Raw genomic sequence first — 27,317 nt, forward strand, 5'->3', positions numbered from 1 at the left:
ATGCATGTTTCCTTCAAGTGTTTCAAAATCAAAATGGTGTCTAATCAAATTAATTCTTAAAACTTTTAACAAGTGAAAATAGAACAATAACTTAAAAAAAAGAAAAAAATACTTTTCAACATAACATTGCTTTTTTTAAACAAACTTTTATTCAGTACAACAGCACTCTTGCTTGTGATATAGGCTTATTTATTATTCTTATTTTTATTAGTCATTTTTTATTATTATTAATATTACTACAGTGAATATTATATTTAACTATACAGTTGTAATAGATTTCTGTTGCAATTTCTTCCATTTCAAGCATCTATCTTTTACTTTGTATCGTGTTTTTGACGAAAGTTTCACTTCTTCTGATAAAAAGTTTATTACATGGCCAAGTGTGATCATTAAAGTGCAGATGCTGTGATTATAATTATGTACATATAAATTTTGTTACTGTATATAAATACATTGTTTACATGGGCTGCACGCTTCACAGTGGATTAGTGCTTTTCTGTGTCATCTCAAGAAACGCAAATGATTCTCAGTGTCTGTGGAGTTTCTAGTGTATGAGCAGTCTGCTTCACATTCCTTTAAAACATGCAGTTTAAATGCAGACTAAGATTTTAGTCAGCCTTTCATGGTTTAATATGTCAAACTAGGACATATTATGATTAAAATTTTATTAAGTGTGCATTTCAGTGTAAAGGGAGTAACAGAGCACACTCTCAGATTTGTGCGTGAGCATTTGAAAGCGGTCGGGTGTCAGACAGTGTGCGGGTACTGGATTGAGTTGGTGCTCGGTACTACTGGTAAAGCAGAAACATGGGTATTGTTACATCATTTTTTATTTTAGTTTTGGCTTGCTACCGAAGTACCAGTACTCTAGTAATGAAGTATACACATTTCCTTTAGATTGAACTTTTTCATAATTTTTTTTTAATTTTTTTTTATTAGGAATTTCTTGATTTTTTTTACATCAAGAGGACTTTTTTTTATGCTGGACTTGTTTTGTCCCTTATCTCAAGAATCAGTGATATACAGTAGGCCTACTGCTCAAAATTAAGTCACTATTTGGAAAAATTCTGGTTGTTAAAAGTTACTGGAAGTCTGGAACTTGTACATAGTTAATGTGATGGACTACACCTGTGTTTACTCTGCTAGGACTGTTGGCTGTTCCAAGATCCAGATGCAAAACAAAGGGTGATAGAGCATTTGTAGTGAAGGCCCCAAGAATATGGAACAGCCTGCCCGTGGCCATTAGATCTGCTGAATCTATGACTGCTTTTACTGCGTGTCTGCTTATATTACTATGTGAATATGTTGGGTTTTACTGTGTTTTTTTATTTTATGTTTTGTGAAGCATCTTGTGCTTACTTGAACTGCCTTCATACATCCACAAAAATCACCTTGACACAGGTTGGTTAAAAGTAATAATAATAATAAAAAAAATGTCTCAGCCTCAGAAAAAGTGACGTAAAATAAAAGGTGTGGCATTATTTGTTTGCAGATGACACTTGATTTTAAATGTAGTAATTTAAGCGATGACATTCATTCACTTTTAACTTTTCATTTGTTTTCATTTGCCAGTGGCGGAAATCATGGTCACTGTATGTGTAAATAATTGACAAAACATACGTGACCAATGTTTATAGTCTTTTAAGCATAGTGATGGCATTTGAAAGAAGATGCATTTCCATTTAAAATTTAGTGTTGGAAATGAATCTGTTGCATTCTCTGACACTGATTCAATTCATACGAAATGTGGGGAGAGGATACAGAATCTTGTGCCAGTTTTTAGCATTGACATCTGCCCTTAATGTTCAGCATAAATCGCCCTGGATTCCTGGGAGCCTAAGAGTCATGGAGAGCAGGCAAAATTTCAAAAGGAGTTGAAATTCCTCATCCTTACACTTTGGCTGACCTTGGACCTGTAATTTCTCACACTGTCCTCTCATATACCCCACAATCTGCATTTGTCCACCGATTGCTTTATTTCTCAGCATTACATTTCTTCGGCTCATGTTGCATAGTAGCTCTTTTGTGCGGGTTTTTGTTTTCACAGAATGCTCAGTGAAACAGCGCTGCCAAACCTTTTCCAATCATTAACAAAATCCGGTTCACTCCGAAAGCATCCTCAGCCAGGTAGATCAAGCCCAAGGCCTGCGATTGTCACTCCTGGTTTCCTGGAGGACCAAAGGTTAGGTGGGGTGGTGCTGCAGATCAAGGGCTATTGTCCTAAAATAAAGCCGCACCACCTGGGAAGATGACCGCAGAGAAAGCTTTCCTGACATTGTCTGTATGGTGCCATGTCTAATGAAGCCTGGGAACAAAGTATTTTCCCTGCTAGGGGCTAGGCAGACTGCAAGCTGCCAAATGTAAACACATGATGAGGTGTGTTTGGTTTTCAGATGAAATGAGGAATTGGAGGGATACGAAAGTGCTCAGAAGCAGTGTAAAATACAAGCTTTTGTCAGCAACTTGAGCTTGGTTTGCTCTGACCGATTTGACAGACCATTGGTCTGATTGGATAGTTCACACAAAAATGAAAATTCTCCCATCATTTACTCACCTTCATGCCATCCCAGATGTGTAAGGTGTGTATGACTTTCTTCTGCTGAACACAAACAGAGATTTTTAGAAGAATATTTCAGCTCTTTCAGTAATCCATATGACTCCAGTGGTTTAATCAATGTTTTCTGATGTGATCCAATTGGTTTTGGGTAAGAACAGACAAAAATTAAATTAGTTTTTCACTAAAAATATTGACAGCAGTCTCCTTGGCGCAGTAGCGATTTTAACCACCACGCAAACCACACAATTGCGTGGGGCCCCGGACGTCGGGGAAAGCTCCACAAAAACCACTTGAGGGGTGACATGTCACATGTTTTTCTGTGTACACGCGCGAATACGCTGTTGTCAGAGCTCTCAGAGCAGTTGAAACTGAAAAACCTGTTAGAGGTCCCCCGGGTTGGATCAGTTTTTCAAGTAGGACGTTTAGTTCAGGTTTGTAATTTATGAAAAAAATATACAGGCCTTCAAAACTTGTTTCGCCCACATGCTCTCACTCACAGATACACGCGAATGGATAAGTTAGTGGCCGTTCATACCAAACTTGTTTTTTGCCCACGTCTGCACTTTTTTTTCTATTGTTTTCCTATGAAAACGTGCTGGACGAACGTCCATAACTGCTGCACTGCGTCTCGCTGTTTCTTCAGTGTCTCACAGGACCGGCACAGTTTTATATCTTCAGGTCTCAAAAACGCATGCTGAGACACCTGCGTTCTGTGTCAGTCATTGCCCTGCTTCAGACTGCGCTGCGTCTAGATTGTTTTTTGCACGTGTCACAAAGATTTAACGTTCTGAACAAGTTCAGGTTGCAAAGAGGTGATTGTTACAATGTTTAACATTATTCCACATTGTTCTGCACCAAGCAAAGTTTCAGCGCTTGATAAACGGCAGTGTTCCCCCCTGTGCCTTGTATGTCTACTGTTACAATACTCTGACGATTGTTGCCTATGATGCTAACATAAAATACAGCCTTTTGCAACATGGGGAACAACACACTGCAGCTTCAGAATATAAGACAGAAATATATTACTATTGTTTACAACGATTCCTCAAAATAATAATAATAATACTGTATCAAATTATAATGACAAACTGGACAACAGTAAATAATTGTTGGGTTCCAATAATAATAAATAAAAACTGAATTCCAAAATGTTAGCAAGTGTAGTAGGTTTTGCACACCCTATTCATTAAAAAAAGAGTGTTTTGTAAAAACATATGTAGAAAAAAAATGTTTTATGTTTTAGTAAACATTTTGAATGTACTTGGCTACAACGGCTGATAGGATGAATTTAAAATTATGACTTAAAATAAATTTTATGTTATATTTTAAGCAAAAATTTTCGAAATGGGGCCTGGGGTTGGTCGGTTGCTTGGGGCCATTTGGCCTCTGCCTTGGCGATCATGATTTCAAGCTCGATTACACTTCCTATAGTGCCATCTAGACCTCTGCACATGCATCAAGCACTATGAAGTGTAATCGAGCTTGAAATCATGATCGTGTCTAGAGACTGCAATGGCAGCATGTACAGTGAAAAGGAGTTATATTTTGGTTTGTTCTCAACCAAAACCAAATGGATCACTTCAGAAGACATTAAATAAACCAGTGGAGTCATATGGATTACTTTTTTGATGCCTTTATGTGATATTTGGATCTTTGGAGTTCTGGCCACCATTCACTTGCATTGTATGGACCTGCAGATCTGAAATTCATCTAAAAATCTACATTTGTGTTCTGCAGATGAAAGAAAGTCATACACATCTGGGATGGCATGAGGGTGGATAAATGATGAGAGAATTTTCATTTTTGAGTGAACTACTCACTTAAGGCATTAGACAACTTTGACACAGACACACCTTGCTTGTTTGCTTGCCCAGCTACAAAACCATTTAATACTGACCTAATCATGCCTTATTAAAGCTCTATAGAGCATTAGACATATATTTTTGTGAACATAATTGGTATTTGCTAAGGTACGTATCTATTATAATATTTTATTATTTATGAAATACAAACTATTACTGTTGTTCATATTTAGGGATTTGACTTAGTGCTTTTACTTTTGCAAGTGAGTGTATTTAAGATTTTTGTCAGGAAGAAGATAAAACAGATGAAAAAATGCCAAATGTATATTGGGATCAGAATATCCAACCTGGTCTCATAGAATCACGTTACTATGCCTACATTTTTGCAAAATAATGTTTGCGTGACTTGTTATACTGGTGAAATGAACACAAGAGGCGCTACAACAACTTTTATTCAAATCACTAGTAAAACGGCAGATTATCAGTTTATAAATACTTACTCATAAACACCTCACACAATGATATATTATGACATAAAACATTTTTTACTATAGCACATGACTTGTAAGGTCATTTTAACATTTACATAAAACCAACTATATTTACAAGCTTGTTTGAGCCTGATCAAATTGCACAGCTCAACTGATAGACCATTGCACTTGCAATGCAAAGGCCCCGGGATACGAGTCCCGCAGAGCAGGCGAGTAGACATGTAAGCCGGAAGTGTCATAAAAGCACCACAAAATGATGTCGGTACTTCAGAAGTTGCATTTCTCATGTTATGTTTGGTTTTTACCACACTATCATTTAGGTTAAGGTTTAAAGTTTAGGGTAGGGAGGTAGGTTTTGTTGATTTCAAACTCCATAGAGCATTAACCTTAAAAACCTAATCTGATTGAGAAAAATTTGAACTAGCTTCTGTGATACGTGTAAGGAACCATGTAATATCATTTTTGCTCAAATTGTTCATGTGATCAGGCTGAGAATATTATAAAGATTTGAGGGTTGTTGTTTTTTGTTTTTTTTTTGACACGGCCAAGAACACAGTTGCAATCACACAGCAATATGCTAAAACCATTCAGAACACCTTAGCAAATGCATAGCAGTGCCAGTACTTGCACACACAACACCCTCATCATGACATTAAAAATCTAGTAAATATATTAAGTTGTATGCTGCATTGTTTTGTTGCATTTTGATATCTGTCTGTACCAACTAAAAATTAAAAGACAAAGGTAAAACATCACAGCAGCATCTTTCTATTTCAAAGAAAAACATTTAATGGATGAAGGAACAAAGACAAAATAGCCTTGGCTGCATCTGTTTTGCAATTCATCTTCGTACCTTCCCATTTGCTAGGCTGCTAATATGAACCAGTACAACGGCTATCCTATGGGAACATTCCCAGAGAATGACATCATCCCTCCCCGACAGGGAGCAAATCAAACAAATAATGTGTGTTTACTCACACCGTGCTGAATTGTGCAATACACAGGAAAAAAATGATTCTTGTTTGGTTTAAAGATGCACCAAATGCACCCCTCCCCCCCCCCACCACCACCACCACACACCACACACCACACACCACACACACACACACACACACACACACACACACGTGCTGCAGTATTCCTGGATGGGTTATGCATTCACACACACAATGGCGTAGATTTGGCTTGTACATTGGGGGGTTGCAGCATGAGGCATTTACATGTTTCCATTGATCATGGTATAAATATTGGGGGGGTTGTATTTGCTTGTTTTGATTATTATATCCCCCCTGTAATCTACGCACTTGCACACACATACTGTATAGCTGAGAGTTTTATGGCAGGTGCGAGATGAGAGTAGGTGTGAGTGTACAGTATTTAGGCCAATCCCAAAGTTGGAATAGTCGGAATATCACACTCAAAATGATTTACTATCGGCAAGGGTTTTCACCTTTCTCCGTGCATTTTCATGCTTATACTGCGCACTGCAGACAAACAGGAAGTTTGGAAAATTTAAAATGATTACAAAATGCCATGCTGTTGTCAGGACCAGCATTCATTTTTCCAAAAAACAAAAAACAAAAAAACAGAAAAGCTTTATTTATTACAGGTAAAGAAATGCCATATGAATAGATGCACTGTTGCCATACCATTAGTAATACAGGTGGTAAAATAGAATGCCACATGACGACTTAAAGTTCATAAAAATGGGTCTTTCCATAAATAATGGCTTACTTGCATAAACAATGAACAATGTATTGACATAAAGACAAAAAAACCATCCAGCCTGATGTTATTATTATTTGTTGGTATTCCCACATAACATTTAAACACATATTTGTGTACATTTGGATAGATGCTGAAATGTATAATGTGGATGTTTTGACACCATCGAAAACGTAAAAGTGTTTGCACATTTACAGCTTTAGACAAGTAAAAAATATTTATGAATCATTTATATTGTTACATTTTTACCATTTTATAGATATTTTAGATTCCTTAACCCTACCCCTTAAACCTAACCACTTTTCAACAATTTAATAAAATACAACAGGCAGAGAAATGTATAGTATACTAGTTTAAATAAAATAGTAGTTACTGATGTAAAACCTGTGTCACTTTTTGAGGTGGAAATTTTTCAATGTTTAACTGAAAGTGGGATTTGACTGTTATGGCTGCCACGGCCCAAAGGATCATTGAATAAACATTTAAATTTGGCTCTGTTCCTCAGAAAGCAATCATAAGGCTACTGGGACTTCTGGAAACATCATTTTACTGTTGTCACTGTAAATTATAAGGCAACTTATACTTTTTTTACTGACAAAAACTTTGTCTGGTAGAATCTAATACAATTTTTTACAAGGTAACTTGCAGTTATGTATTTATTTATTTTACAGTGTGCTTCACGTGTTGGGAACATTGAAAGATGACTTCTAGAAGAAGACTTCAAGCAACAGTACAGTAGCTTTAGCAGCGCTAGTGGGTGTGTGTGCTGTTATTGTTTAAAAATACTACATACTGGAAATTGTGTCCTGAGCAGGAGGGCAGTGAGGGGGGGTGTTCCTTTAACAGGGCAGCCAAAGTGTACTGTCTTCCTCTTGGCTCTGTCTCTCTTTCCCTTCCTCCCCCTATTTAAGGTGAGGCTCATTTCCTTTGACACTCACACAGTCGGTAGCTGTGTTCCAATACCTAGTGTGCTGCTAACATAGGCAAAATTTTAAGGCATCATTGGCACACTCCAGATACCAAGGCTGTTCCAAATGGTAGACAACATTATTATGCAGTCTTCTTTTGGCCAGTTTCTAAGGAAGCAATGTACTGTATACTGTATATCCTTCACAGAAAAGGCAATCCTATAATGCTTTGCGATGAACTCTACAATAGTTGATGAAGCAAGGGAAATGTTGATCATAAATATAGTTCATTTAATAGACTATTGAAAATAGCACTAACAAATTGGTCAACCTAATTAAAAACAGACTGTTTTACCCAATGGTTGTGTGTGTTATGTATTTAAATGCACATTAGAGTATCACATTGTTGGCTTAGTAATATGCTAACTCCAAACTAGAATATTTAGCCCGAGACAGAGCACTTAAATGAATGGGAGAAACTGGAATGCCCAATATGGCATATGTAGAAAAGGAAGTTCCGCCTTACAGCTAAAAGAGCCAGTCACCTTTTAGACATAGCTGGACCTCCCGGGAAAATAGCCATTTCTAGCGTGATTTAAACTAAAGAAGCACAATTTTTTATCCCATTGTCGTCAGATTTGACTGCTCATTTGCAATATGTTCTTTGTGTGATTCCACGATTGCGGTGCCATCCCAGAGGTGTATGACTTTCTTTCTTCTGCAGAACACAAACAAAGATTTTTATAAGAATATTTCAGCTCTGTAGGTTCATACAGTTCAAGTGAATGGTGACCAGACCTTTGAAGGTCCTAAAATCACATAAAATCAGTACAGATCGACCGATAATCGGATTTCCCCGATATTTTTCCGATATTCAAGCATTTTTCTTTAATTGTATATCATTTTTGTAATATCAGATCCACCGATAACTGGCACCATCTAGCGGATTTTCTGAAATTGCTCGCAAGACAGCCATTGCAGCAGTGTGTGTGAAAGGAAACAGTGTTGGGTGTTGTCCATAGGTAATGTAACTTGCTTTTGCAATGTATTGCTTGAATTAATACATTTTATTAAACGTAATAGCCATTCATGCTGTAGTGAGATGTATTACGTAAAAGCTTGATGTGTAGATTAAGCGCTAAGAAACGGAGACAAACTCACGTGAAGACAAATCCTGTAAAGTCCCAAAGACATAACATTACTTCACATTAGCCTTGGATGAGTGCATGCTGGAATTATGATGGTTTAATTTAACCCTTGTGCGTCAATTTAAAAAAGTTACTCAGTGGTCCTTAGAGGACAAAAGTGTCCGCGTCAAAAAACTGCCATAATAATATTATATATTAATATTATTTTCCATTATTTTTAACCAACATCAGTCTTGATCATAACTACCAAATATTCATTCATTTTCAGGATTTTAACCCTTTAAATGCCAGATTGTTTACATAATGCCACTGTTGCTAATTCCACATACTGTATAGCTGAGAGTTTTATGGCAGGTGCGAGACGAGAGTAGGTGTGAGTGTACACTTAGCATTTAATGTATGGAAAATAATTAATTGTTTGTGGTTTTTTTTTTTTTCATAAAAAACAACAGTGGCATTATATAAACAAACTGGCATTTAAAGGGTTAAAATCCTGAAAATGAATGAATATTTGGTAGTTATGATCAGGACTGATGTTGGTTAAAAAAATTAACTAATTGAAAGTGGAAAATAATATTAATATATAATACTATTATGGCAGTTTTTTGATGCTGACATTTTTGTCCTCTAAGGACCTCTGAGTAACTTTTTTAAATTGATGCATTTGGGTTAATAATTCTGATGCCATTCAGGATGGACTCTTTAATTGCAGCATTGTATTTAATGTTTTTCACTTTCCTGAGAATATATATTTATTCCAGTGAACTATTTGCCTGTTAAAAAACACCTAAACCTTTAAACTGTAGGCCTAGTTTAAAATGGATAACATTCATGCAATGACTCCCTTGTCATTTATTTATATTCACCATTTGAAATCAGACGTTGTCAATTTATTTAGCCTATTGTTGTTGTTGTAATTACATAAAAAACATGGTATGTGATTATTACTGTAATATACAATTTTTTCTCTGTTGAACTGTAAAATAAAGATGAAATAAAACATTTATTAATAAAATCGGTTCTGCATATCGGTTATCGGATATGTAAACATACAAATAATCATTATTGTATTGGTTTAAAAAAAAAATCAATATCGGTCGATCTCTGTAAAGCAGCATAAGTAATCCATAAGACTCCAGTGGTTAAATCCATGTCTTCAGAAGCAACAGTAGGTGTGGTTGAGTAACAGATCATATCCATGAAAGTGCATATTTATAGTAAAAAAGGACTTAAATATTGGTCTGTTTCTTACCCACACCTACAGTATAATATCGCTTCTGAAGATATGGATTATTTAACCACTGGACTCTTATGGATTACTTTTATGCTGACTTTATATGATTTTTGTTCAGCAGAGGAATAAGGGTGAGTAAATGATGAAGGAATTTTCATTTTTGGGCAAACTAACTGTCAGGGTTCTTTCACCTTGTCAGTTATGTTTATGGTGGTGACAGAATCCTGACACTCATGTTCTGTGTTTTGCACATGAGCGCACGGGTTTGGTTTGTTATTCCTTGCCATATGCTTCTCTGTCCAGTCTGTGTTTACATGTTCAGAGCATGGTGTCTGGATCCTGACTCTTCGGTCTGGTTCGGTTTTGTTTGAGTCGGGATTCGGATACTTGTGCTCCATGTCTTGTTTTTGTGAGCACATGGCTTTAGGATCGGTTCTTTTGCCATGTGCTCATCTCGTCTTGTCTTTTACGTTTTGTTTGAGCACATGGTCAGTGATGGTTTCATTGGCCATGTACTCTACCATCTTGTCATCGCGTTTGGTATGAGCACATGGCTTCTGTCAGGTTTGTTTGCCATGTGCTCTCCTGTCTCTCATCTAGACCCCACCCCCTCGTTTCCTTGTTATTATTTCATTTGCTTCACCTGCTTTCCCTCGTTATCCTCCTCATTTCCTTCCCTATTTAACCTCCTTGTGTTTTCTGTCCTGTGCTAGTTTGTTGTGGAAAGTTCTGTGGATTAATGTGGATGTTTCCCTGTTTAGGTTGTTTGTCTGTCTGTCTGTCGGTCTGTCTGTCGGTCTGTCTGTCGGTCGGTCTGTCGGTCGGTCTGTCTGTCGGTCTGTTCCTGTTTTCTCGTTTGTTCCTGTCTGTTCCTGTTGTGTGCCACAGTGCCACACGGCCTTTAAGGCTTCCCCCGGCAGCCCATCCCATCATCTAGATTGTCACCCTGGATCAATCTACACTCCATACCCCATAATGACAAAGCAAAAAACTGATTTTTGATAACTTTGCAAATTTATTAAAAAGAAAAAACTGATATCACATTGACATAATTATTCAGACCCTTAACTCAGTACTTAGTTGAAGCACCTTTGGCAGCGATTACAGCCTCAAGTCTTTTTGGGTATGATGCGACAATCTTTGCACACCTGGATTTGGGGATTTTCTGCCATTGTTCTCTGCAGATCCTCTCAAGCTCTGTCAGGTTGGATGGGGACCATCAATGGACAGCCATTTCCAGGTCTCTCCAGAGATGTTGGATTGGGTTCAAGTCCGGGCTCTGGCTGGGCCACTCAAGGACATCTGGGAGGTCCTGAGTGCTCTGGACCAGGTTTTCATTAAGGATATCTCTGTATTTTGCTGCGTTCAGCTTTCCTTCAACTCTGACCAGTCCCCCTGTCCCTGCCGCTGTAAAACACCCCCACAGCACGATGCTACCACAACCATGCTTCTCCATTGGGATGGTATTGCGCAGGTGATGAGAGGTGCCTGGTTTCCTCCAGACATGATGCTTGGAATTGAGGCCAAACAGTTCATTCTTCATTTCTTGTTTCTCACAGTCTGAGAGTCCTTTAGGTGCTTTTTTGAAAATTCCAAGCGGGCTTTCATGTGTCTGTCTCTGAGGAGAGGCTTCCATCTTGCCACTCTACTAAAGCTCAGATCAGTGGAGTGTTGCAGTGATGGTTGTCTTTCTGCAAGTTTCTCCCATCTCAACACATGATCTCTGGAGCTCAACCAGAGTTACCATCGGGTTCTTGGTCACCTCTCTTACCAAGGCCCTTCTTCCCTGATTGCTCAGTTTGGCCAGGCGGCCAGCTCTAGGAAGAGTCCTGGTTGTTCCAAACATCCATTTAATAATTATGGGGGCCACTGTGCTCTTGGGACCCTTCAATGCAGCTGAAATTTTTTTGTAGCCTTCACCAGATCTGTGCCTCGACACAATCCTGTCTTCGAGCTCTGCAGGCAGTTCCTTTGATCTCATGGCTTGGTTTTTGCTCTGATATACATTTTCAGCTGTGAGACCTTATATAGACAGGTGTGTGCCTTTCCAAATCATGTCCAATCAATTGAATGTGCCACAGGTGGACTCCAATCAAACTGTAGAAACATCTCAAAGATGATCCAGAGAAATGTGATGCACCTGAGCAAAATTTCAAGTGTCATAGCAAAGGGTCTGAATACTTATGTCAATGTGAAATTTCTTAAAATAAAAGTTTTTTTATTTTTAAGAAAGTTATAAAAAAAATGTGCTTTGTCATTATGGGGTATGGAGTGTAGATTGATGTGAAAAAAATAAACAATTTAAAGCATTTTACTATAAGGCTGCAACATAACAAAATGTGACAAAAATGAAGGGGTCTGAATACTTTATGACTACACTGTCGCCTCATAACAAGAAGGTCCTGGGTTTGAGTCAACTGGGCCTTTCTGTGTGGAATTTTCATGCTTTCCCCATGTTCATGTGGGTTTCCTCCAGCTGCTCCGGTTTCCCCCCACAAGTCCAAAAACATGCAGGTTAAGTGAATTGAAGACTGTCAATTGCCCTGTAGGTATGATTGAGAGTCCCCTAGCCATGGGGGGTTGTGTCAGGAAGGGCATCTGGCATAAAACCTGTGCCAAGTCAAAATATGCGGATCACAGATGGTCTGCTGTGGCAACCCCTAACAGGAGAAGCAGAAAGAAGAAGAATGGTTACATGTGAAAATTATTTACATTTGTTAAAAAATAATGAAAGTATTCATGTAATTTGTATTTCACTTCAATAACACAGTTTTCCCTATCATCAGGGCCCACAAGCCCAATTCTATCCAAATTTGTATAGCATTTTGTTTATTAAAATAGTAAAATAGTAAAACATATGGGCCAAATGTGATTGTCTATGTTAATGCCATGTGGACACAGGATTTTCTACAGATTCACATGAAATATATTTATTTGTGATTAATAAATTCCTTTCATCTATAATTTAGATAACAGTGTTGACATTTGATGAGTACCTCCTTTGTAAAGATCACAATATCACTGAAAATACCAAAAATTAATTAAAGAACTTACCTTTTGTCTACCCATGGCATTCAGGAAATTAGAACAATGTCACTTCCTGTTCAACCTGATTTGTGAAATATTCCAAATATGTAATATGGATGAATGTGTTCAGGTAACAGGGTTGAGTCAATATTGCGAAAGTGTGAAATTGAGAAATTGAGAATTTTTTTTCTTCACAATTTCACAAAAGAAAGTTTTTTAGGTTGTAACTAATAAACTGTAGATATACTGTTAGAAATTAAGACAAAAGTAAATGTAGAAGCTCATCCCAGGGGATCAAGGTTTGGCTGGTTATGGCAGTTAGCCCCTGCTGGTAGATGTCATAACTACAACCATTATGCAGGCAAAAAGCATCTTTTCTCCTTTGACCGCCATTCAAAAGTATCAATATAATATAATATAATATAATATAATATAATATAATATAATATAATATAATATATAATTTAATAGTATGTTATAATAAGAAATGTACAGCTCAGTTGATTGGCTTAAAAATATGCCTGGAAATACTAACGAATAACTCTCTTCAAGAATATTAGACCTCCTTGTGTTATGCGGGCATTCCATGTTTCATACTTTAATATCACAGTATGAATTCTATATACTGCAGTAACTGTGTTAGTATGCTATTCTGAGTCAATGTAGTGTCTTTCTGAAAAGTGGAGCATTATAGTTGATGGTCACTAGATGGCACTAACAGACTTTAAGTTCATCACATCCTGTGCTCCAAGGCTGTTACTGCAGATAATTATGCTGCCTGCCAAGTGAGGGCGCCACTATAGAGCATTGCAAAGCAAATAATATACAGTATACTGTATATATACACTGTATGTAGTATATATAATGGTGATGAGTTTGCCTATATCACTGTGTAATGATGGAAGGGCTTTTAATAGGAAGATAATTGATTTTTTTTCCTTTTTTTTAATTTGTTTATTTATTGCATTGCTTATACTGTTATACAGGGCCATCACTGAAATTGCCAATATTGAAATGCTTATTATTAAAATCACCTGCTAGGTCTTCATTACTATATTAATAACACAGTTAATAATATATGTATATTATAAATATATGTAAATAAATATTTAACGTCACATACATGTTTTACTTAGTGCACAAAGTACTTGTGGAGTCCTGACAGGATTGTGTGTTTGCACAGGGATTCCTGTTTATCCAGTTAAAAATATGCCTGAACACAGACTCTCCATTCAGTGCAGGCTTGTGTGTGTGTGTGTGAATATGACTGTAAGTGTTTGTGTATGGGTGTGTGTGTAAGTACACACTGAGAGGTTCTCTGTGCTCTGACGACTGGGGTTAATTATGGATAAATTACCACTGCAGTTCATTTAACACCAACCCAGTATGCCCAGGAAAGATGCATTCACTCACACACACGCAGTCTGTTGAAGACAGAGACCTCCTTCATGCATGTAGAGTACCTACACGGTGTCCAACTTCTAGATTTGTGACTTAAGGGAACTAAAAGTTAAAACCCAGATACTGGATCCAGACTCACAGTGTTGCAAAAACACAAAACCAGTGGATGGATGGATGAATGGATGGATGGATAGATTATCTCACTCCCTAGTTCCCTTTGTCGTGAATCAGTGTATTGCACAGAAGAAAAAACAGCCCCCTAACCACATCCTCCACAGTCTTAGCAATAAATACATTAAGAGTTAATATGTGTTATTAATAGAAAATTGTATACCCTTTCTTATACAGGTGCTGGTCATATAATTAGAATATCATCAAAAAGTTGATTTATTTCACTAATTCCATTCAAAAAGTGAAACTTGTATATTATATTCATTCATTACACACAGACTGATATATTTCAAATGTTTATTTCTTTTAATTTTGATGATTATAACTGACAACTAAGGAAAATCCCAAATTCAGTATCTCAGAAAATTAGAATATTGTGAAAAGGTTCAATATTGAAGACACCTGGTGCCACACTCTAATCAGCTAATTAACTCAAAACACCTGCAAAGGCCTTTAAATAGTCTCTCAGTCTAGTTCTGTATGCTACACAATCATGGGGAAGACTGCTGACTTGACAGTTGTCCAAAAGACGACCATTGACACGTTGCACAAGGAGGGCAAGACACAAAAGGTCATTGCAAAAGAGGCTGGCTGTTCACAGAGCTCTGTGTCCAAGCACATTAATAGAGAGGCGAAGGGAAGGAAAAGATGTGGTAGAAAAAAGTGTACAAGCAATAGGGATAACCGCACCCTGGAGAGGACTGTGAAACAAAACCCATTCAAAAATGTGGGGGAGAACCACTACGCACAGACGTATGCAAGACATGGGTTTCAGCTGTCGCATTCCTTGTGTCAAGCCACTCTTGAACAACAGACAGCGTCTGAAGCGTCTCGCCTGGGCTAAAGACAAAAAGGACTGGACTGCTGCTGAGTGGTCCAAAGTTATGTTCTCTGATGAAAGTAAATTTTGCATTTCCTTTGGAAATCAGGGTCCCAGAGTCTGGAGGAAGAGAGGAGAGGCACACAATCCACATTGCTTGAGGTCCAGTGTAAAGTTTCCACAGTCAGTGATGGTTTGGGGTGCCATGTCATCTGCTGGTGTTGGTCCACTGTGTTTTCTGAGGTCCAAGGTCAACGCAGCTGTATACCAGGAAGTTTTAGAGCACTTCATGCTTCCTGCTGCTGACCAACTTTATGGAGATGCAGATTTCATTTTCCAACAGGACTTGGCACCTGCACACAGTGCCAAAGCAACCAGTATCTGGTTTAAGGACCATGGTATCCCTGTTCTTAATTGGCCAGAAAACTCGCCTGACCTTAACCCCATAGAAAATCTATGGGGTATTGTGAAGAGGAAGATGCGATATGCCAGACCCAACAATGCAGAAGAGCTGAAGGCCACTATCAGAGCAACCTGGGCTCTCATAACACCTGAGCAGTGCCACAGACTGATCGACTCCATGCCACGCCGCATTGCTGCAGTAATTCAGGCAAAAGGAGCCCCAACTAAGTATTGAGTGCTGTACATGCTCATACTTTTCATGTTCATACTTTTCAGTTGGCCAAGATTTCTAAAAATCCTTTCTTTGTATTGGTCTTAAGTAATATTCTAATTTTCTGAGATACTGAATTTGGGATTTTCCTTAGTTGTCAGTTATAATCATCAAAATTAAAAGAAATAAACATTTGAAATATATCAGTCTGTGTGTAATGAATGAATATAATATACAAGTTTCACTTTTTGAATGGAATTAGTGAAATAAATCAACTTTTTGATGATATTCTAATTATATGACCAGCACCTGTATGCTGAAATTAGAACTTTCCTGACCCCTGACTTATAAAAAAATACATCTTTTCTATGTTAAAAATACATAATTTTTATTTTTTCTTTATCTTTATCTTATTTGTGTATACATTTTGGTTGGTTTATACATATTTTTGTTCTTCCTTCACCTGTACTTGTCTTTATGACTCAGTGATTGTATTCATACATTGTTTGATCTTACTGAACATTTATATAGAAACAAATCCACAGTTTTAGTACCATTTGTGGACTTTTCGGATGGTCCTTTACCCACCACAGGCACATTTTCCAACTTAAATCAATGTTAAATTAGCGATCTGGAGCGATTTCATCATAACGGCATCTGACCAGCTTAAATACGGGAACAATCGCATTCCGTATTGATTAGATACAGGATGCATAATTTTATCTTTAAATACGGGACAATCCCATATTTTACAGGACGGCTGGCAACCCTACATAACACACACACACACTAAGCGCTAAGCTATGGAAAAACAAATGCGGAAAGCGCTGCATATTGCCTGTAGTGCCGAGGCTGTTTTAATAATTTTTTTCTTCAAAAATGTTGGGGGGGGTGGGGTGGTCGCTGTCCTTTTCTGCATATGGCTGGCCCCCTTCGCGGCGCCGTTTTGTGGCCCGTTCTGCATAATGCGGCGGCCCACTTCAGATAATCGTGGCCCATTTGGTCCCATTTTGTGGCCGGCACACTGGGAAAAGTCCCGGTTCTCCCGATGGCCAGTCAGGGGAAAATTCACCAAACTGTTGCAGCACTTTTGCGTGTGGTATTTCAGTGCGAAAACCTGCATCTTATTCACTAACCACCCGCTATCTAGTTTAAACAGGTGCAGTCAGTGCTAAAATATTGCATCTTAAGTAATCAAATGAAGTCATTGCCATTCCTTTAAGCGCAAACCTGCCTCCTTTATATGTAAATTAGGCTCATTATAGATTATGATTTCTTCACAAAATTCCATGCTGTTTGCCAATTAACATCGCTCTCAGGCGGTTGAAACAGAATTTTGTTTATAAGAGACGTTTGTGTACATTTTTATTGATCGTGGCAGTAGTAATTTATTTAATAATGAAACATTTTTGAAGAAGAGTGTTATCCAGATGTGCATGTAGTCAAGTGCACTTTCAGCATGTTAAAGAGTTGATTCAGGTGTCTTGATCACAGTGGAGTTTCCTGGCAGAATGTGGCAGATCCCGGTGGTCTGTTGCATCCTCCAAAACCAACACAGAAAGCATGTGCAAACAAAAAGCCCTTTTATATGTCAGAATTCATTCTTAATGTTTGATAGATTTTAAGGCTGAAATATACCCTATGCAAGTACGTGTTCTAGGGCTGTATCTAGCTACAGTTGTGCTCAAAAGTTTTCATACCCTGGCAGAAATTGTGGAATTTTGGCATTGATTTTGAAAATATGACTGATCATGCAAAAAACTGTCTTTTATTTAAGGATAGTGATCATATGAAGCCATTTATCATCACATAGTTGTTTGGCTCCTTTTTAAATCATAATGATAGCAGAAATCACCCAAATGGCCCTGATCAAAAGTTTACATACCCTTGAATGTTTGGCCTTGTTACAGCCACACAAGGTGACACACACAGGTTTAAATGGCAATTAAAGGTTAATTTCCCACACCTGTGGCTTTTTAAATTGTAATTAGTGTCTGTGTATAAATAGTCAATGAGTTTGTTAGCTCTCACGTGGATGCACTGAGCAGGCTAGATACTGAGCCATGGGGAGCAGAAAAGTACTGTCAAAAGACCTGTGTAACAAGGTAATGGAACTTTATAAAGATGGAAAAGGATATAAAAAGACATCCAAACCTTGAAAATGCCAGTCAGTACTGTTCAGTCACTTATTAAGAAGTGGAAAATTTGGGGATCTCTTGATACCAAGCCAAGGTCAGGTAGACCAAGAAAGATTTTAGCCACAACTGCCAGAAGAATTGTTTGGGATACAAAGAAAAACCCAGAGGTAACCTCAGGAGAAATACAGGCTGCTCTGGAAAAAGACGGTGTGGTTGTTTCAAGGAGCACAATACGACGATACTTGAACAAAAATGAGCTGCATGGTTGAGTTGCCAGAAAGAAGCCTTTTCTGCGCCAATGCCACAAAAAAGCCCAGTTACACTATGCCCGACAACACCTTGACATGCCTCACAACTTCTGGCATACTGTAATTTGGAGTGACGAGACCAAAACAGAGCTTTATGGTCACAACCATAAGCACTATGTTCGGAAGGGGATCAACAAGGCCTATAGTGAAAAGAATACCATCCCCACTGTGAAGCATGGTGGTGGCTCACTGATGTTTTGGGGGGGTGTGAGCTCTAAAGGCATGGGGAATCTTGTGAAAATGTATGGCAAGATGAATGCAGCATATTATCAGAAAATACTAGCAGACAATTTGCATTATTCTGCACGAAAGCTGTGCATGGGACGCTCTTGGACTTTCCAGCATGACAATGACCCTAAGCACAAGGCTAAGCTAACCCTCCAGCTTTTGAAGACTTTTGAACAGGGGTCATTTCATTTTTTTTTTTTTTGCGTTGTTTTTTTTTTTTTATGATTGTGCCATTCTGTTATAAACTACAGTTGAATATGAATCCCATAAGAAATAAAAGAAATGTGTTTTGCCTGCTCACTCATGTTTTCTTTAAAAATGGTACATATATTACCAATACTCCAAGGGTATGCAAACTTTTGAGCACAACTGTACAAGCTGTATAAGCAGACTCTTAGGGCCCCTGAGCCACCAGGGGGCCCTACAAAGCAAGTTTATTTTTTATTTATTTTTTATATATGCTAAAAGCTGCAAGTAAGACTCAGGCATTTATTATGGCTCAGTTAGACTCAATTAGACCCTTGTAGCCTGAGAGGGAATGAAGAATGTCATGATCCGGTGGGGGTTGATTGCGGGGGGCCTCCGAGTAGGATTCCGCTTAGCGCCAACGCACGGTCCGATTGAACATGCTTAACATGCGTTCTTGCGTTACTGTGGCGGGAACAAACCTCAGTATTTATGGGGCCGATAGAGATACCTTCAAACATCTGTGCCATTAAGCTGGATGTATTATTATTCGGATTATTTGCTATAAATATATTGACTTTAATTTACTTAAAGCAATATTCTCTTCATACTTTTCCTCCGCCATGACAGTAGTTAAGTTGAAAGTGAAAAATCACTCTAGAAGCAGGTAGCTCACATTAATCTTGCTATAGAGCCCCTTGCGGCAACTTTGAGAATGCAACGCGTAGTTGCGTTGTGTAATGAACTGCAGTCAGACACATTTCAGAATGGAATGATGTGTGAAATCGAACTTTGGTTGCAAGACACGCTTGAGTTCACATACTTGTGTAGAGTATGTTTCAGCACTTACTCCACGTCTGTAAGCTTTGAGGCCATCTACAGTCTCTGAGCACTTTATTAGCTACTCCTGTTAGGGCTGGGCAACTAATCGAATTTTATTTTCAATTACAATTTTGGTTTCCAACGATTATGAAAACAAGATAATCGAGATAAAACAATTATTGTGCCGCATTCCGTTTAGCAATGATACATCCCGGCGTTATATCTTTAAAGCATCCTTTATTAAAGTTCAAATAATAAGGAAGTGGGTTATGAAAATAAACTCAGAAACTGACATTTCTCTGTGCAGTCAGTGCACCATCTATGAGTTGGGTGAAGTGACCGGGGAAGAGATTGAATATTCTCCTGGCTGATGCACACTCAGGCGTGGGGATGCTCGTTGCTGGCACGCGCTCTGGCGCGGAGATGCTCGTCGCTGGCGCATGCTTTCTGCAGCTAGATTATAACGTGATGGTTCGCGACGTAGTGAATCATAATATATGTGTCACATTCACTGTGTGTATCTTATCAGGAAGAAAATTGGCGATATGCAGCTCTATTATGAAGAGAAAGTTCATTTTTTGTGAGTTAAGGATGGATCGAAGTGAACATAAAGGTGAGAGAGTGTAGTCTTAGCCCATTATACACTGAAACAAAATACGTTTTTGATTAGTCTTTTTTGTCTTGTTTTCCAAAATTATATCTTAAACTCCTTTAAAACAACGTACATTTACATTAGGAGCTATACTGCAGAAGAAAAAAATATAATACAATATTTAATTAGGGCTCGATGTTAACGCTTGTCCACTTGTCCGGGACAAGTGAATTTTTGAAGGGGCAAGCGAATGAGAATTTTACTTGCCTGACCAGACAAGCAGACTGATTAAAACGTCAATAATGAAAAAATAACCTGCTATATTTGTGATAGCCTAGGCCTGTATCACTTATTAGAAAGTTCATATTCTTATTCTGCTGTTGAACAATAATCCAGAGCACGTAATATATAATCCGTTAGTTATTTTGGTGCCAAACGGGCTGGTTTGAGTATTTCTGTAACTGTTGATCTCCTGGGATTTTCATGCACAACAGTCTCTACAGTTTACTCAGAATGGTAAAAAAAAAAAAAAAAAAAAACATACAGTGAGCGGCAGTTCTGCGAACGGAAACGCCTTGTTGATGAGAGAGGTCAGTGGAGAATGGCCAGACTGGTTCAAGCTGACATAAAGTCTATGGTAACTCAGAAAACCACTCTGTACAATTGTAGTGAGCGGAATAGCATCTCAGAATGCACAACCAGTTGAACCTTGAGGCAGATGGGCAACAATGGCAGAAGACGAAGTTGGGCACTTTATTAGGACCATAGTGTCCCTAATAAAGTGCTCGGTAAGTGTATATGCTAGAGCACTCCTAAACCAAATAAACTGTTAGCAGAAAACATTCATGATTCATCCTGCACTCACAAGCATATCCAAGTTATTCTCCAATAAAATGCTCTCTAGAATGAGAATGTTGTCTCCCCCTAATATCACCTGCAACCTTCAAGCAATAGCAAGCAAATCATAGCTCACATGGCTGTGACGAAAACTAAAGGCTATTACAAGCCCTTTGATTTTCCTGCCATTTATCATTTCCAACTTCATGTTACAATTGGTACAATGCACACATAGGAAAGAAAACTTTGCTTGTCAAGCCATTTCATGGGGTCTTTAAAAACAGAACCATTACAAGTAAAGAGTTTTGACTTAAGTCACCATCCAGTTGCAAACCCAGCTGTTACCAGTATGCACTGACAGTAAACTAATCTCTTGAGAATGCAATGATTCAGCAGAGAGATTCATCTTCTCACAAATTGCTGGTGGCTGCCCAGTAAGAGAAAGACCGGAGAGTTGACTAGGTGTAAGGTCACTTACAGATTAATAAAAGTCTCTCTCTCTCTCTCTCTCTCTCTCTCTCTCTCTCTCTCTCTCTCTCTCTCTCTCTCTCTCTCTAAACTGTCAGACAGAAGGAGGGCTGTGATTTGGTGGCTCGCTCTATGAGACAACACTTGTGTTCAGCTGGCCGCTGGAAAGAGAGGGTGGGCGTCAGTTACAATTGCTCCTCTTTGAAACTCTCTGACAGCCTCTGGCACTACACTAAATGAAAAAGAGAGAGAGGGGGAACAGGAGAGAATGAGAAGGACAGAAAATTTCTGAGCTCAGAAAGAGAACTTGTTCAGCAGCGGACCTTTAACATGCTGAACTGACCAGTCTCTTCCCTCTGGAATACTCTACAAGACAACTGCTAGTAGAACGAGACTTGCAAGACAGGGATAATCTTTGGGATAAGGCTCCTTGTGGGTGCTACAAGAAGGCAATATGATCAGCTTCGGTGAGTGTTTATCTAATTTCTCTGAAATGGAGTAGGAAACTTAAATGCAATGTTCAGCCACACCTGAATCAGAGCTAAAAAAAAAAAAAAAAAAAAATGTTAAAGGGACAGTTCATCCAAAAATGAAAATGCTGTCATCATTTAGTCATCCTTATGTTATTCCAAGCTCCTATGACTTTCTTTCTTCTGTTGAACACAAAAAGAAATGTTAGGCAAAATGTTAGGAACTAACAGCCTTATTCAGCATTTACATTCACTGAATGGATATAAAATGAAAGTGAATGGTGACCGAGGTCAATATTCTGCCTACGCATTTCCTTTTGTGTTTGACAGAAGAAAGAAAAGCCATGCAGGTTTGGAACAACATGAAACAGAACTTTCATTTATGGGTGAACTATCTTGTTATGCAGGGAACAGACTCCAAGCCATCGGATAATTTGGCACACACAGGTTGACTGACATCAAGCAAACTCATGCAGAGAGAACTGAATTGCATGCAAACATTGCATGCGGCAGCCATTGCCACAAAACTGTTGCGTTTCCCAGAGCTTGTGTATTTGATTGTGTGTCTGCTCCTGCACTGAATTCCAGATGCAAATGTCCTTAATTAGATTGGATGGAGACAGAACCATCAATGTGCTAAATCATGCAGTCTCCACAATGCATCAATGAAAGCAGAAGCGGACTGGCCATCGGAAGCACTGGGCATTTTCCCAGTGGGCCGCTGGGTAATTTGGGCCGGCCAGCCCACTGCTGCGCAAGTACTGGCCCATCCTACAGGCAACGTAGGCGGCCGCCCTGGGCTTCAACATGGCTGTGCAGAACCTGTAACAGTGAGAATTCAATAAACTTTATAAAGTAAAAACAATACAATGGCTTTTAATATGAAATCAGAGAATTACTTTTATTTTGAAATCGCTTTCACAGTGGGCATGTGCTTCATTATTTGACATACAGATCACAATAATGGTGACAACCTAAAACAATATATTACGGATAAGATGAGCTCTGAATAATCACAAAATGACAAATAACTGTAAGTTACAACAAATGCAATAACGTCATGGTTACTGGTGTAACCTCCGTTCCCTGATGGAGGGAACGAGACGTTGGTGTCGATGTAGTGACACTAGGGGTCACTCTTGGGAGCCCGAGACACCTCTGGTCTTTGATAAAAGGCCAATGAAAATTGGCGAGTGGTATTTGCATGCCACTCCCCCGAACATACGGGTATAAAAGGAGCTGGTATGCAACCACTCATTCAGGTTTTACGCTGAGGAGCCGATATAAGGTCCGGCCATTTCAGCGGGTAGTTCAGCGTTGTGGCAGGAGGGACCAACGTCTCGTTCCCTCCATCAGGGAACGGAGGTTACACCAGTAACCATGACGTTCCCTATCTGTCACTCACTCGACGTTGGTGTCGATGTAGTGACACTAGGGGTCCCTATACAAAACGCCACAAGGCTGAACTGTGTTACGTGAACTGGCGGTGTGTGGTGGGCAGACTTGCTGTGTGCCTCATAGCCAGCACACCAGGTCGACACGTAACCTCCCCCAACACAGTTATGAGTGTCAAACGGCCCTTTTTGGGGACAAGTCGACTACCCAGAGATAGAGACAGGCTTAACCCAGTCATGGCCTCTTTCCCCTTCTCTTTTTCCACTCCCTAAAAAAGAAGGGGGATTATCCGACTGGGCCGCCAGGTCTAGTCGGGGGGTGTCCCTCCCAAGGGGAGGACACCGCGGAGACCACACCTCGCCCCAAGAGAGGGGGGATATTTAAGTGGAAGAATACATCACATGGTCTTTCCAACCATGTGGAGAGCCTTCAAGGTAGATCCTACCCAATGGGGGAGGAGTTACTACAACATGGAGACTGAGGGGCTCTGCCCAAGGAAGACGCAGTTTGCCAGTAGGGAAACGAACTAGCGGAAGATATAGATCGCATGGGGTTAGCCTTACAGGGAACCGCCACATGCGGAGCACCTACCCCAGAACCGGGCTCTTAGTTAGCGCGTGTACTGGGCCGGCAGCGAGTCTCTCCGAAAACTCGACTGCCACAGGGCTCGGAGGAAGTCAACCAGGGAACAACCTTTGTGAACATTACTGGGAATTAACAGCGCACGTCTTCAGCTCAAAAGGAGGTGGAAGGCGCTATGTGCAAGCGATACACCCGGCCGGCTATCCCGGGCTTATCCGCTTGTGTTGCGTGCCACTACCTGGGACGAAACCGGTTCCACCCGGAGGTTGTAAAACCTTGCAAAGGTGTTGGGTGTTGCCCAGCCCGCTGCTCTGCAATGTCTGTTAGAGAGGCACCTCTGGCCAGGGCCCAAGAAGCCGCTACACCACGAGTAGAATGGGCTCGTAGCCCTACCGGGGGCGGCATGTTTTGGGCGAGACATGCCATAGTTATGGCGTCAATGAGCCAGTGGGCGATCCTCTGCTTGGAGACAGCACTTCCTTTCCGCTGTGCACCGAAGCAGACAAAGAGCTGCTCAGAGAGTCTAAAGCTCTGCGTGCAATCCAAATAGATGCGCAAAGCGCGCACCGGACACAGCAACGCCAGGGCTGGGTCTGCCTCCTCCTGGGGCAGCGCTTGCAGGTTCACCACCTGGTCTCTAAAAGGAGTGGTGGGAACCTTGGGCACATAGCCCGGTCGGGGGTCTCAGGATCACGTGAGAATAGCCCAGACCGAACTCCAGGCACATTTCGCTGACAGAGAACGCTTGCAGGTCACCTACCCTCTTGATGGAAGTGAGCGCAGTCAGGAGGGCAGTCTTCAAGGAGAGTGCCTTAAGCCCGGCTGACTGCAAAACTCAAAGGGGGCTCCCTGTAGACCCTGAAAAACTACAGAGGTCCGATGAGGGAACAAGGCGTGGCCTGGAGGGATTCAGCCTCCTGGCGCCTCTTAGGAACCTGATGATCAGATCATGCTTCCCTAAGGACTCACCGTCGACTGCGTCATGGCGTGCTGCTATGGCAGCAACGTACACCTTCAAGGTGGAAGGGGACAGCCTCCCTTCCAACCTCTCTTGCAGGAAGGAAAGCACTGATCTGACTGCGCACCTCTGGGGGTCTTCCTGATGGGAAGAACACCACTTAGCGAACAGACACCACTTAAAGGCATACAGGCGCCTCGTAGAGGGAGCCCTAGCCTGAGTGAATGTGTCTACCACCGCAGGTGGGAGACGGCTTAGGTCTTCCGCGTCCCGTCCAGGGGCCAGACATGGAGATTCCAGAGGTCTGGGCGCGGGTGCCGAATGGTGCCCCTTCCCTGAGAAAGAAGGGCCTTTCTCAGGGGAATTTGCCCGGGGGAGCTGTCACGAGGAGCGTGAGGTCCGAGCACCACGTCTGGGCGGGCCAGTAGGGTGCTTACCAGGACGACCTTCTCCTCGTCCTCCCTGACCTTGCACAGGGTCTGTGCGAGCAGGCTCACTGGGGAAAACGCATATTTGCGAATGCCAGGGGCCCAGCTGTGCCAGCGCATCTATGCCGAGGAAGGCCTCGGTGAGGGCGTACCAGAGCGGGCAGTGGGAGGATTCTTGGGAGGCGAACAGGTGCACCTGTGCCTGACTGAATCGACTCCAAATCAGCTGGACCACCTGAAGGTGGAGTCTCCACTCTCCCCTGCGGGGAACCTGCCGTGACAGCGCGTCCGCTGTAACGTTGAGGTTGCCCGGGATATGAGTGGCTCGCAGCGACTTGAGGTGCTGCTGACTCCGGAGGAGGAGACGGCGGGCGAGTTGTGACATACAGCGGGAGCGCAGACCGCCTTGGCGGTTGACATATGCTACTGCTGCCGTGCTGTCTGTCCGAACTAGCACGTGCTTGCCCTGGATCAACGGCCGGAACCTCCGCAGGGCGAGCAGAATTGCCAGTAACTCGAGGCAGTTGATGTGCCAACGCAGCCGCGGACCCGTCCAGAGGCCGGTGGCTGCGTGCCCGTTGCAAACAGCGCCCCAGCCCGTCTTGGAGGCGTCTGTCGTGACCACGATGCGCCTGGAGACCAGTTCTAGAGGAACACCTGCTCGTAGAAACGAGAGGTCGGTCCAAGGGCTGAAAAGACGGTGACAGACCAGTGTAATGGCCACGCGGTGTGTCCCGTGGCGCCATGCCCGTCTCGGGACTCGAGTCTGGAGCCAGTGCTGAAGCGGCCTCATATGCATCAACCCGAGCGGGGTGGCCACCGCCGAGGACGCCATATGCCCCAGGAGCCTCTGAAAATGTTTCAGTGGAACCGCTGTTTTCTGTTTGAACGCCTTCAAACAGGCCAGCACCGACTGGGCGCGCTCGTTCATAAGGTGCGCCGTCAAGGAGACTGAGTCCAACTCCAAACCGAGAAAAGAGATGCTCTGAACCGGGAGGAGCTTGCTCTTTTCCCAGCTGACCCGAAACCCTAGTCGGCTGAGGTGTGAGAGCACCAGGTCCCTGTGTGCGCATAACCCGTCTCGAGAGTGAGCTAGGATTAGCCAGTCGTCGAGATAGTTGAGAATGCGAATGCCCACCTCCCTTAACGGGGCAAGGGCAGCCTCTGCGATCTTCGTAGACGCGAGGAGACAGGGACAGGCCGAAAGGGAGGACTTGTACCGATACGCCTGACCCTCAAACGCAAACCGCAGGAAGGGTCTGTGTCGAGGAAGGATCGAGACGTGAAAGTACGCATCCTTCGGGTCTACCGCCGCGAACCAATCTTGATGCCGGACGCTCGCTAGAATGCGTCTTTGCGTCAGCATCTTGAACGGGAGTCTGTGTAAGGCCCGGTTCAGTACTCGCAGGTCCAAGATTGGCCGCAACCCACCGCCTTTTTTCGGTACAATGAAGTAGGGGCTGTAAAACCCCCTCTTCATCTCGGCTGGAGGGCTTTCTTTTTTTTTCTACAGGTTCTATCGCGTCCTTCCGTAGGAGGGTAGCGATCTCCGCGCAAGGTAGCAGCGTTTCCATCTTTCACCAAGGTGAAGTGGACACCGCTGGACCTGGGCGGATGCCCAGCGAAGTGAATCGTGCAGCCGAGTCGGACGGTCCGGACCAGCCCTCGCGACGGACTGGAAAGCGCAAGCCATGCACCAAAGGGACAACGTCATCGGATGTACCGGCGGGTGGGGCCTCGCGGCGGGGCGGAGCCTGAGGTGCCACACCCCATCGTGGCCGTGCTGAGTCAGAGGACATCGAAGCACTTACCTGGCTCCTTGTGACCACCCCCGAAACAGCCTGGGACGGGGGAGGAAGAGGCCTGTCCTCATGACCCGTGGAGACTGTCACATCGGGGGCAGATTTGTGCCACAGCTGGGCGCTCAGGGCGGGAGACCGCCGCTGGAGCGCCAACCTGCCAAATGGAGTGGTGGACGGTGGTCGTGATGCCAGCCGTACACACCGAA

At 41.5% G+C, this 27,317-nt stretch overlaps 1 protein-coding gene across 1 annotated transcript in view; it reads left to right on the forward strand.

The window, feature by feature from the left end:
* Positions 1-21,915: 21,915 nt before the first annotated feature.
* Positions 21,916-27,317, forward strand: part of il16 (interleukin 16) — a 49,421-nt gene continuing 44,019 nt past the window's right edge. Inside the window, exon 1 of the mRNA XM_051695727.1 lies at positions 21,916-21,943. Coding sequence (XP_051551687.1) covers positions 21,931-21,943 — 13 coding nt within the window. The 5' untranslated portion in view covers positions 21,916-21,930. The remainder of the gene's footprint in view (positions 21,944-27,317) is intronic.

Source organism: Myxocyprinus asiaticus, chromosome 1 (genome assembly GCF_019703515.2).
Source record: "Myxocyprinus asiaticus isolate MX2 ecotype Aquarium Trade chromosome 1, UBuf_Myxa_2, whole genome shotgun sequence".
NCBI lineage: Eukaryota > Metazoa > Chordata > Actinopteri > Cypriniformes > Catostomidae > Myxocyprinus > Myxocyprinus asiaticus.